The sequence below is a fragment of the Astatotilapia calliptera genome, chromosome 15, assembly GCF_964374335.1.
Source record: "Astatotilapia calliptera chromosome 15, fAstCal68.1, whole genome shotgun sequence".
Taxonomy (NCBI): Eukaryota; Metazoa; Chordata; class Actinopteri; order Cichliformes; family Cichlidae; genus Astatotilapia; species Astatotilapia calliptera.
Window position 1 is genome coordinate 19,119,776 of NC_137436.1, and position 12,752 is coordinate 19,132,527.

At 39.7% G+C, this 12,752-nt stretch overlaps 1 protein-coding gene across 1 annotated transcript; it reads right to left on the minus strand.

The window, feature by feature from the left end:
• Positions 1–384: 384 nt before the first annotated feature.
• pbk (PDZ binding kinase) lies at positions 385–6,901 on the minus strand. Its single transcript, XM_080289545.1, has 7 exons — positions 6,764–6,901; positions 6,034–6,201; positions 4,685–4,824; positions 4,148–4,317; positions 3,167–3,296; positions 1,675–1,851; positions 385–1,076 (listed from the first exon to the last, which is right to left on the minus strand). The coding sequence occupies exons 2-7, from the start codon at positions 6,198–6,200 to the stop codon at positions 838–840; spliced, it is 1,023 nt and encodes a 340-aa protein (XP_080145671.1). The 5' UTR covers position 6,201; positions 6,764–6,901; the 3' UTR covers positions 385–837.
• Positions 6,902–12,752: the final 5,851 nt, after the last annotated feature.

Consider the following 12,752-nt stretch of genomic DNA (forward strand, 5'->3'; position numbering starts at 1 on the left):
GCACAATTTATAAATGCACCATGTATTCATAACAATAAACCATCCTTTGAGATTTTTTTTTTTTTTTTTAGATATTTTAAAATCTATATTTGTCTATTGGAAGCAGCAGTCAAAAGAATCTCTTCTTAAATGTCCCTTAAGTTGCTTGTACAGTGAGTATTGTACAAGGAAGGTGAACTTTACCTGCTGGCAAAGATGACGTAGCTAAAAGCTGTAAGTTTCAGCTTAGTCTCAAATAATTTCAGCCATAAGTAGCTGATCAGATTTTTAAAGTTAAACAAGAGAATTATTTAAGTCCTACTGTGTTTTATTGATAGGCTTTTGCCACTGATACATAACAAAAATATTTCTAACTTGAGAAAGTGCATGAATGTGGGAAAGTGGTCTGAGATCATTGTCCAATTTATTGATATTTTAAAAAAAACCTATAAACGAACATTTTACAGGTTACAAGTTGAATGAGATTAAAATGACAAATACATATAAACAGTTGATGAAAGCAAAAACATTTACAATATGAAACGACTGTAACACAATAGGAAAGATAACAGACAAATAGCGATATAAAGAGATCAGCACAAACTGGAAAGGCATTTGAGCAAGTGAGTCTGTAGTATATTCATATTTAAATCCACTTTAACCATTAACTATGTTTATGCTCAGTGAAAGTTTGTTTATTAACCCGTGCAGAAGAAATAGGTATGTATCAGGAGACTCATTATGTCCATCTGTTCTATAATCATTAACCCCTTTAGAAAATAAATCTATTAGCCCGACATTTATGAAGTTTCATTAAACATTTCTAAGCTGCACCTCTGACACAGTGAGCAGAATAACTCAGTCGATAACGATCACCTCAGAGGGCGTTTTGTCCAGGGAGGCGTTGCTCTCTAAAGCCTGGACGATCTGGGCGGCTGTTGGTCTTTTCTTGGGGTCCTCCTCCGTGCAGAGGTAGAAGAGCTCCACCATTCTCCGGTACGAGCTGCCCAGAGCCTCGGTGTCCAGTGCCGGCCGCGTCCCCAGCCGCTCATAGTAGGCGTCCTCATCAAAACTCAGCTCCACAGAGTCCTCTAAAACTAAAGCGCATAAACACAGTCAGTATACTGTTCCACAATTAGGTTTTTCTTTTAGTCTTCACTGTATGGAGTTATGCTTCTTCTACACACACTTCAGGAATGATAATCTGATGGAGCAACATGCTTCGTGGTCAGAGTCTAACCTTTTAAACTACTATCAGAAAGTACAGTCAAGATGTAACTATGTGGGCACAATCAAACTGAACAATTACACGTTTGCAGGGAATGAACATTAAGAATGAATATTTAAAAATGAAAGAAGATACATTCTTATTTTAGTCACTGTTTGTAGAAATAAAGGAGAACTGGAAGCATCAGTGTCAGTTGATGTGGATTAGGATTTTGTGTCAGCCAAACATAACTGTAGCTGCACAGAAAGTAATAAATGAAATTTAAATGTATCCTCTTAGTACCGAGCTACGGCTCTAGTTTACACTGAGGAGGATAACATTTTGCTACTTTCTACTGCTAACTTAGAACCAAGCAAGCTTAAGAGGCACTGGAAACCAAATAATGCAAACTGAAAAACTGTGAAAGTGTCATGAAGACACATGAAAGAAAAGTTAACATGTCTGAGTAAATCAAAGTGACATCTCACCTTCACCCTCCTCATCCTCCAGCATCTCCAGATGAGGCATGGCCAGCGTCATCATCTCCCACAGAGTGAGACCGTAGGCGTAGATGTCTGCCTTGTCTGTGATCTCTCCTCCTTCATCCAAACATTCCTTGGGCTTCCACGGCTCTGTGCCGATGTACTCCGCTTTTGGGTCAGACACTGAAGACAGAGTTGTTTTTCATGAAACTCCTTTTGGACTGAGAAACAATTTACGGTAACTGCAAAACAAACAAATTTAATTTGTCCAGGTTGCCACAATGGCGTCACCCAAAATTACATTACTTTTAAAAACAAAGCGCATCTTTGAGGCTCCAGAAGTTTCTAATTAGTTCAAATTGAACCCAAATTGTTGGAGACCCCTGCAGACTGATGACATGATGTATGAGGATAATTTATGTTTCTATCCGGGCAGAAAAACAAAGTAAATCAACTGCTGTAAACAGCGGTTACCACACAAATGTGTCTGCCAATTCTGTGCTTTAATCCATGATTAATCCCATTTGTGTGCCTGCATACGCTCTGTACCACTTCAGTTAACTGCACCATTTAACAATGCGCTGTGGGTGAGTACTCAGTTTTGCTGCTTTATGAATGAAATGACCTGCATGGCAGTCATAAAAGGAGCTCACTGAGTTGCTTTAGTAAGGGGGGAAAATGAACATGGCTCATCTGTTCAGCAAGGAGAGAAATTAAGAGCTGGCTGAACATTTCTGAATAAAATCTAATTTTTTCACTTTTGTGACCACGAAGCCATATTCCTTTTATTACATGCTGCTTATGACAATTTTCACCAGGTCAGACATCTGTTTTCATGACCATTGAGAAAAAGGCACCTAAGATATGGGCTAAAGTAGGAAGGCCTTTGGTGTTGTTCTCTGTGAAGATTTATTTTAATGCCAACATCATCAGCCAACACATTATTGAGCAGAAACACAATTCTTTACATGAAGTCTCCTTTACATCCTTCCCCAAATTCATGACATTTTTCACTGAGGTCAAAGACAAGGAAGAATAAAGGAAGTTTAATATTGTGATTATTATTTCCCCCCCAGATTATTTGACCCGACTCGTTGATTTGAGGAGACATTAGAGCAGAGCTGGCAGGGTTAAGTCTGTTTAATTCCAGCTAATTTAATAAAACCCTAAAAAATATAATAAAGTAATTATAACTACAGTTTCCATCCAAAGCTCAACAGAAACAACAGAAAATAAATCAGCACATGTGCTTGAGCTGTGTGGGTGTTATTCTGAGCTTGTCAGCTTATTGGCAACATAACTACTTCTGCAAAGCTGAAAACTACACCAGAAACAATGCTTCCAGACAAACTATAATGCACTATAATGCTGCTGCTGGGACCTTGTTTCAGTAGATTAACATTTCAAATCTCAAACTCTCATATATAAAACTGGTCAAAAATCTTTAATATGATGGAAAAACTCAGAGCTATATCTCGTGAACAAACACAGAATTTACCTTTCATGTTTTCATCCAGCTGCAGAGACACGCCAACATCGCAGATTTTCACTGTTTCAAAGTCACCCTTGATGACCACGTTACATGATTTCATGTCCCCGTGCAGCAGCAGCTTCTCATTGTGTAGATACTGCAAAGACAAAGTATTCCTGAAGCTCATGGCTGATGTTAAACAGACAAATATTTAGGAATGAAAGAAACTTTTGAATAAAGTGAGCTGGAGGATTATTAAACAGTAAATACTATGAAAATTTACCATTGCCTCACAAATGTTTTACTTTTAACCAGGGATATTATTTAGCATCAGCACATCCTGGAAGAAAATAAAGGTGACCAATACGTTTCAGATAAAAACACCACTTTTTATCTATTAAGTGGTTAGTATTTTTAAATTTTTATGTCTTGGTGTGTGTTATGTGTAATTTTTAAAAATGTATTTAATTTGTTTTCACCTAAATAATAAATATATTACAACCTAAAAGATACTGTCAGTTGATATATTGGCAGACAGATGAATATTTGACAGATGGGAGAAAGACTCTTCAGCCATGTTATGTTGCATAGTTTATCCTCCAGAGGGAACTCTGTACCTGCTCTGCTGGCAACATGTTTGTTATGCCACAAACAATAACAAATAAAACATTTAAACTGCACTGACATATTTGCTTAGCAAGGGCTCACAAATAACTCAACATCGCAGATGTTAGCGAAAACTGTTTGCAGTGTTTCCAACAGAAAAAAGTATCAGCCAATATTGGATTTTTAAATCACCAAATATCCGTATCTAAAAACATGCAGCTCAAGCAGACATATAAAATAATTTGTACCATGTCGTAAAAGATCATGTGTAATAGCTACACATGGTCAGATGTGGGAATTAATCCCACCTGTGACTATATATGTATGTATGTATGTATGTATTTCCAGTTATGACACAGGTGATTATGCCAGGTAGAAAGGAGGACCATGTAAGCGATTTACCTGCAGGCCACGAGCCACATGCAGTGCCACTTTCTCTATAATAGCGGCAGGAAAAGCTTTCAGGCCGCCCTCCCTCCGCTTCTCTATCAGGTCATTGAGGGACTGCTCTCCTCCGTACTCCATGGCCAGACACTTGGAACCATCTTTGGCAGTGGTGAAGGCACGGAAACCTTGATGTTTGCACAAAGACGCACAAGGCTTAAAAGAGCAAATATAACAGTATCACAGACGGCATGATCTGAAAATAAGAGAACCAAAAAGCTATTTTGCACATGATTTTTACCAAGTGACCAACACAAACATTAATAAAAAAATCAAATGATGTTGAACTGTGGGATTCAGTGTTTTTTGTTATTTTCTTATCTTTTCTTAGAAACAATGTCAAAAATTTACAGTGTCAATGGAAAATATAAGTTACTGACTTGCACATGTAAGGGGACATATAATGTGACCTCAGGGAGCTGAACAATGAATCTGGTTTTTTTTGTGTCACTGCTAACTGAGACAGATCGCCATCACAACAGTGCCCGCTCTTACCAACGATGTTTGGGTGATTGATTCCTTTCAGGACCTTTGCCTCCTCGTTGAGGCGCTCCTGGTAAACAGTCACCTGTTTGGCTGCACATTTACTGTTGATCTTCTTCACAGCCCAGGGTGATGCATTTAGGTTGCCCACTCTACGATTAATCATCAAAAACACACAGAGCGCATTTGTTTTTTTATGTTTATGTACACAGACAGGAATTGCAAATGCGATAAAATATCTTGTAGATGTATTTGTTTACTTGGTCACGAGATACTGAAAGAGACACGATACTGGTAATGGCAATATAATATGGCCTTTAAAAACACACTGCTCATTCATGTTAAGTTTGCAATATACAGCTCCAACTAGATTGGCTAGATGTCCCACCTGCATGCATCCCTACTAACACCCACAGACGATTAGCAGACAGGCAGGGATAGCTCAGTAGGTAGAGTGGTTGCCCCATGATTGGAAGGTCGGGGGTTCGATTCCCCTTAACAGCTACCCTGAGGTACCCCTGAGCAAGGTACCGTCCCTACACACTGCTCCCCGGGCGCCCAATGGCTGCCCACTGCTTCACTAAGTGAATGGGTTAAATGCAGAGAGCAATTTCCCCACGGGGCTCAATAAAGTACAATAAAGTAAAGTACACAATAAAGAACATGAGCTGAAATCACAGCAGTTTTTAGTTACTAGGAGAGATGAAAGTTGCATCGGAATTTAAAAAAAAAAAATCATATTTAATTTTCCTTCACATGCTTCATGCCAAACCTGTGAACTATATTAAATTTTTAATTTTAAACAAGCTCTCATCATAATGTGTGCCACACTGTCGCACAAAAAACACTATTGTTCACACAGTCTGTTGGGATCTTGTCACATTATCTTCAGCTAAGATTTTTTAAACAGTTTTTTTTATTTTATTTGCAGGTTAATGAAAAGCAAAAACAGGCTAAAAACAAACAAAAAGTTCATTGAAACCCAAAGTGACAGCCAAGCTTTTTTTTTTTTTTTTTTTTTTTTTTTTAAATCGGAGGCTGAACACTATCCAACTTCCAATGACTTGGAAATCAGGAAATCTGGTTATTTGAAGAATTTTTTGTGTTTAGCCTTTGTTTACAGCTAAATTAACTCAGACTGATTCAGGTACTTCCTTGGATCTTTGAGGGGTAGACATGACAATCAGCTTAATGATTCTGTGTTTTGACACAGATGTTAAAGTCCTTGCTCTCTCTAGGGATTTCCTAAACAAAGTTATGTACCAAGCTTGACTAAATAATTTCAGATTTAATTTCAAAAGGGTGGTTACATTTGATAGAAGATACATTGTGATCCATCAATTCACAGAGCACAGTAACACCTGTTCATGAGATAGACGTTGACTCCAGTCCCACAACCCAACTTCTTCATGAAAGGAGAGGCAGGGATGGTGATGGGGGTTCCGCTGGTGCTTCCGGTGCTCCTCAATCGGACAATTTTAGGTGTTCTAAATGCGCCGTGGTCGGGGCTGGTGGCAGGGGTGGCCATTCTGTAAAGTTTCAGTAAACACGTGAAAGCAAAGTGGCAAAACAAACTCACAACAAGATAGAAGTGGACGTACGGGCATTAACAATGATGTGGATTTGAGTTTAATGTACTGCACTAATAGGTGGTATTTCATGTATGTATAAGCCGAACTAAAATCTGAGGTGCCTACTATGTTTTTAACCATATACACGGTTGTCCTTGTCTACGCTTATATAAAACTTAAAGAAAAAGACATATTTTAAACGGGGCCTGGCGCAACTGCTATTGACAATAGCGTTCAGGGAGAAGCTTCAAGACTCAATTCAAAATTTTACTTTAAACTGAGTAATTAATACAATACTTAGCTTCGAAATAAGTGATGATTATTTTAGAGTAGTTTTTTAGATATCGGTTATCGACAATATAAAACAAAATTCGCCAACTGTTTAAATTATCGTCAACTGGCATCCTTTAACTGTGACTGCGAATCATTTGGTAAGTTATTTGAATTAATGTATCAAAAATGTTGTTAACTTGAACAAAATCAAATATCTGTAACTTATTTTAAAGAAAAGTAGAATTACCTAAAAGTTTCCCTTCGCTGCTGTAGCTAAAAACCGCCCGAAGATTCAAACTGAAGGCTGGGCATACAGGACGGAGACCGCAGAGGGACAAACCGAGCCCTTTTTAATAAGGGAGTGAAACGTGCATATTTCATTTACTTTTCAACGTGACTGGCCTCAGCTGGTGAAAAGCAGAATTACAATTTTTACTTTTTACACGTTTTACAATATTCTATATTTTTTCCAATAATTAAGAATTGTAATTCTGCTTTTCACCAGCTGAGGCCAATCACGTTGCAAAATACTAGCAGTATGTGTGTTTATTTATGACAGATGATGATGTAATAGCAGAGAGTTGGTTACAAATTAGATTACAAAATGTATTTTCACCACTTACTATGAGCTACACCACAGATTGTAGTCATCACTTACTTATGAATAGTTAGAAAACCCTAGTACCAAAATGAAACAGGGACTGTGAGATCATGATTGGTCACATTTCAAGTAGCTGACACTGTTCTTTAATTTAGAGCATGCTACTTATAAAGATAAATTTGCTGCAATATGTAAGAATTTGTAGAATAAAAAGTGAAAATTTGTAGAAAAAATTCAAGCAGCAGAGGGAATGGGAGTAGAAGTCAGCCGATTAGAAAGCAGAAGACCAAACGGGCTTACTCTGCTGTTCTCTCTCTGCCATGCTGGGTTCCCAACCACGGAGCACAGGGAGCCACTAAGTTTCCTTTAAAGCTTTTTAAAAAAAAATATTAGCAATAATTTTAATGAGAAAATCAAGGCAGCTACAGAAGTCCCCCATCTTTCATTAAGAGCATCAGCTAAAACCAGAGTGAACAACAACTTACAACTTACTAGCTACCTAACATAAACATACTCTGGGGGATTTTTAATACAATTGCCCATTAGCAATCAAACCTATTTGCTGCATGACACCAACTCCTTGTAAACTGGTTTAGTGTCATATACAGTGTGATGTAGTGATGTCCTTGAGTGTCATTCATGTGGTTCAGAGAGAGAGCTTAGAGGTGAACTAACAGTTCTCTTTTACTGCAAACACTGAGACAAACTGAGTGAGAAGACACTGCTGGGATGTGGAGTGAGTGTGTGTCAAATATTTGAGCTAACGCTAATATCACACTGATCAGTATATTTATGATAGCCAATAAATGATTGTTTACTCTGATTTCCTGCTGCTCCTAATGAGGAATAAGGGATTTCTGTGTCTGTGTTGATTTCCTCTTTAATCACAGTGCTAATGTGGTGTAGAAGATTGCTGCCACACCGCCTCCTCAGCCTGTGCTTCAAAGGCTCTGATAGTTAGTATGACTCAGGGGTGTTAATTCATTTAAACTTACATAATCATCCTGCTGTAACCAGGTTTCAGTAAGGCAGAGTAAATCGATTTGTTGATCAATTGTTAAGTCATGTACTAACTCTTTGGTGCTGTCATTTTTTTGCTGGTTGTTAGTTTTGTTTTTGTCTGTTTGGGAGCTGATACAGTCTCAATGGAGATGGGGTTTAGAGGGATAACAGTAGGAGAGAAGCTGCAGAGGTGTGTGAGACTGCAACTCTGCTTCCTGGTCCCAACACTAGATAGTCATGTTTCAGGGAATCTCATAAATTTGCCAAATTTCTAGAAATAAGAGCTCCTTCATTCAAAGTGGGATTGTCTCACAACCAGACCAGGTTTCCTCCAGAAAGTTTCCCAATTATCTATAAAGACTGAGTGGGGGAAACAGTTAGACACATGAACAGGGTTGTCATGTACCAGGGCTTCTGTTTAAGACTATGATTCCTCCTCACCGTCACCCAGCCATCATGTTTCCCCGTCTGCTCAGGATAACCTGCTGGGAGACAGTTAGCAGGGCCTACGCCACCCTTCCACTGCTCTGGCTACAGGGGCCTGACCAGCTACGGAGTTTTCAAGGGTGGGATTTCGAGTGTCCAATTTAGTGATCCAGGCCCCCAGAGCTGCCGAAAGGCTACATTTATTACAAGTATCATTACTGCTCATTTAAAAAAAACAAAAAACAGAAAGCATAACTCCTTCTCCAGAGTCGGAGCAGTCTTCCACATATCAGGTTAAATAAAGACTGCTGAGGAGCAAGCATGGGATGTCAATCTAGCATCCTTGGCATGTGGTGGATCAGGAGATTTGCAACATGGATGCACAGCTGACAAATCTGAAGCAACTGTGTGATGCTATCATGTCAATATGAAACTAAATCTGTGAGGAATGTTTCCAGGTCTTTGTTGAATCTGCGCCACAAAGAATTAAGGCAGTTCTGAAGGTGAAAGAAGGCCCAAAACAGTACTGGCAAGGTGTAACTAATGAAGTGGCCAGTGACCGTATTTAATGTCTAGATGTTTTTTTCAGTATTTTATTCACTTAATAGCAGGACAGAATACCACATGACTGTGGCCTTGTGTTATACCCTCTCTGCTGCAGTGATGCTCCTCACACTGTAACTTAAAGTAATAAATTGGTTACTGATTAATTACAGAAGTAAATTTGTGAGCATAAAGATGTAAGCCTTGGACCATCGGGATGAAATGTGGTTGGGAAACTTAACAAGCATTGATAAAGCTTCATCAGTAGCTCGAGCAACAACTCAAAACCTTCGCTCACCACGGGTGATTAGCAGACTGTGGTTGTACCATGCAGCCTAATAACATGCAGTAAATTGCAGGTTAAAGCAGTCTGCTTACACATTGTTAAACGAGGGAAGGGAACTAATGTCCCATTTCATCCCAGGACTTGATTAAATGGCTGCTCACTTTCTACAGTACTTAAAACTGATCAGTAGGACCTGAAACTGCAAACATTCAGGCCAAGTAAGAATCAGCTGGTGAACGTATTAATCTTCTACAAGTTTTTGACCAGGAGGTTAAACTCATACAAATTAGCTTCACCCAGGCTCATGAAAACATTTTCCTGCTTACAGATAGCAGATCATTTGTGTCTGTGTTAGGATGGTTTATATTTGAGCTTCTTGTTCACACAGAACATTTTTTCTTACTTGTTTTTAACGATTACCAAAGTCTGTGAATCCCTAAATTGTTCAGTTGTTCTTTTTGCTCCCCATGAGGTCACTTTCACCATGTGACAAAAATAACACCCCACTGTACCACAGCAACTTTCTATATCCTCAATAAAAAGCTGACAGGTTGCAATGATGTTCCAAATAACTTATCAAGAAAACAACTAAATAGAGAGAAACTATTATGAAAACTGGTTTATTTTATATCTCCTAGTTTGAAGTGAAGCAATAAAAACATGTATAAAACATCACAAACTGTAATATTATACAAATGCTTACGTCCTGTCCTGCTGATGCAATGGAGACATCTTCCAGTGACAGTCTTCATCCGTGTGAGTGTGAGGAGGCTCCTAAACCCACCGACACAGAAGTGCATGTTCACAACTCCCTCAGTGCAGGCGGGGTCAGGGCCCTCCTCACCCTGTGGCCAGTCAGGTATGAAGTGCTGAGAGTGGATCTTTGGTCCTCTGTGCAGCTCTGTCCAATCTCAGCTGCCCTGCAAAGCAACAACACAAGAAAGATGTCATTTTAACACAAAACAGCATTTCCATGGTAGGTAGCTGCAGCATGTTGTTAAAATGCTATTTTAAACTCAACATACAAATAAACTTAAACCTACAGATCTGTAGGACGATGATTTATACCAGCTTTTGGAAGGATTTAGTCTTCAAGATAGTTTGTAGCCAATGTGAGGTGATAACTTACATAGCTGGAACACAGCACCACTCTCCAGTTTGTCATTTGGTCATCCATCCTTCCTACATCACCTCTTCACAAACTTGTTTGTCTATGCCACCATTATCGGCCTTTTATGACTGAGGGGTAAAAACTTGTTGGTTCTATTAAATTTAGTATGAGAAACTTTTTCTTTTTTTTAAACATTTGATGAATTGACTTTGTATTATCATCACAATAATGAGTAGGGCATGAATGATTGTATAAACAATATGTCCTGTTTCATTTACATTCACTCTGTTTGCCAGTTCATATGGATTAACATGGAATAACCTAATGAAAAGGTATATTAGTTTATTTCATGTTTATTTATTTTAAAATGAAAGCAAAGATAACATGCAGAGGTCTTCCTCCAGCGCGGTCCAAGGCAAGGCAAAAAATTGAAGTCCACTGATCCTTCCTTTCGACAAGGTTCCCTCCAGAATATCTTTCCAGATCGTCTCCTGGTACTGTGTGCCGTTTTTTTTTTTATTCCCTAAGAAAACAAAGCAAAAGGAACTTAGATCACCGTACGTGAAATCATGAAATTTGGAGCGAACCTCCAGTTGTCCTCGCTGGCTGTGACGGATAATTGCAAGCGGGTGATATGGATATAAGAGTGCAGGAGCTCAGGAAGAGATCCAAGACCTGAAACATAAAGAGATTGGAAAGAGATCATCGTGAAATCTGGAGGGAACCTCTAGGTTTACACGCTGGCTGTGACGAATACTTAAAAGCGGGTGAGATGGATACAAGAGTGCAGAAGCTCAGGAAGAGATCCAAGACCTGAAACATAAGGAGATTGGAAAAAAGCGTCAGGAAATCTGGAGGTAATCTACAGGTTTCCATGCCGGCTGTGACGGATACTTGCAAGCGAGTGAGATGGATATGAAAGTGCAGAAGATCAGGAAGAGATCCAAGACCAGAAACATAAGGAGATTTGAAAGAAAGCGTCATGAAATCTGGAGGGAACCTCCAGGTTTACACGCTGGGTGTGACGGATACTTGCAAGAGGGTGAGATGGATATAAGAGTGCAGGAGCTCAGTCATGAAATCTGGAGGGAACCTCCAAGTTTCCACGCTGGCTGTGACGAATACTTAAAAGCGGGTGAGATGAATACAAGAGTGCAGAAGCTAAGGAAGAGATCCAAGACCTGAAACATGAGGAGATTGGAAAGACAGCGTCATGAAATGTGGAGGGAATCTACAGGTTTCCACGCTGGCTGTGACGGATACTTGCAATCGAGTGAGAAGGATACGAGAGTGCAGAAGCTCAGGAAGAGATCCAAGACCTGAAACATGAGGAGATTGGAAAGAGCTCATCGTGAAATCTGGAGGGAACCTCTAGGTTTACACGCTGGCTGTGACGAATACTTAAAAGCGGGTGAGATGGATACAAGAGTGCAGAAGCTCAGGAAGAGATCCAAGACCTGAAACATAAGGAGATTGGAAAGAAAGCGTCATGAAATCTAGAGGGAACCTCCAGGTTTCCTCACTGGCTGTGATGGATACTTGCAAGAGGGTGACATGGATATAAGAGTGCAGGAGCTCAGGAAGAGATCCAAGACCTGAAACATGAGGAGATTGGAAAGACCTCATCGTGAAATCTGGAGGGAACCTCCAGGTTTACACGCTGGGTGTGACGGATACTTGCAAGCGAGTGAGATGGATACCAGAGTGCAGAAGCTCAAGAAGAGATCCAAGACCTGAAACATAAGGAGATTGGACAAAAAGCATCATGAAATCTGGAGGGAACCTCCAGGTATCCTCACTGGCTGTGACGGATACTTGCAAGAGGGTGACATGGATATAAGAGTGCAGAAGCTCAGGAAGAGATCCAAGACCTGAAACATGAGGAGATTGGAAAGAAAGCGTCATGAAATCTGGAGGGAACCTCCAGGTATCCTCACTGGCTGTGATGGATACTTGCAAGAGGGTGACATGGATATAAGAGTGCAGGAGCTCAGGAAGAGATCCAAGACCTGAAACATAAAGAGATTGGAAAGAGCTCATTGTGAAACCTGGAGGGAACCTCCAGGTTTCCTCACTGGCTATGATGGATACTTGCAATCGAGGGAGAAAGATACCAGAGTGCAGGAGCTCAGAAAGAGATCCAAGACCTGAACCATAAAGAAATTGGAAAGAGATCATCGTGAAATCTGGAGGGAACCTCTAGGTTTACACGCTGGCTGTGACGAATACTTAAAAGCGGGTGAGATGGATACAAGAGTGCAGAAGCT

What these genes read in the sequence shown, in the direction of transcription:
- pbk (XM_080289545.1), bottom strand. Translation starts at nt 6,200, where the DNA reads ATGGCCACCCCTGCCACCAGCCCCGACCACGGCGCATTTAGAACACCT. An exon ending in GCTGGATGAAAACATGAAAG is followed by an intron (nt 1,852 to 3,166) that starts GTAAATTCTGTG and finishes CTCTGTCTTCAG; the next exon opens with TGTCTGACCCAAAAGCGGAG. An exon ending in GGAGGATGAGGAGGGTGAAG is followed by an intron (nt 1,077 to 1,674) that starts GTGAGATGTCAC and finishes TATGCGCTTTAG; the next exon opens with TTTTAGAGGACTCTGTGGAG.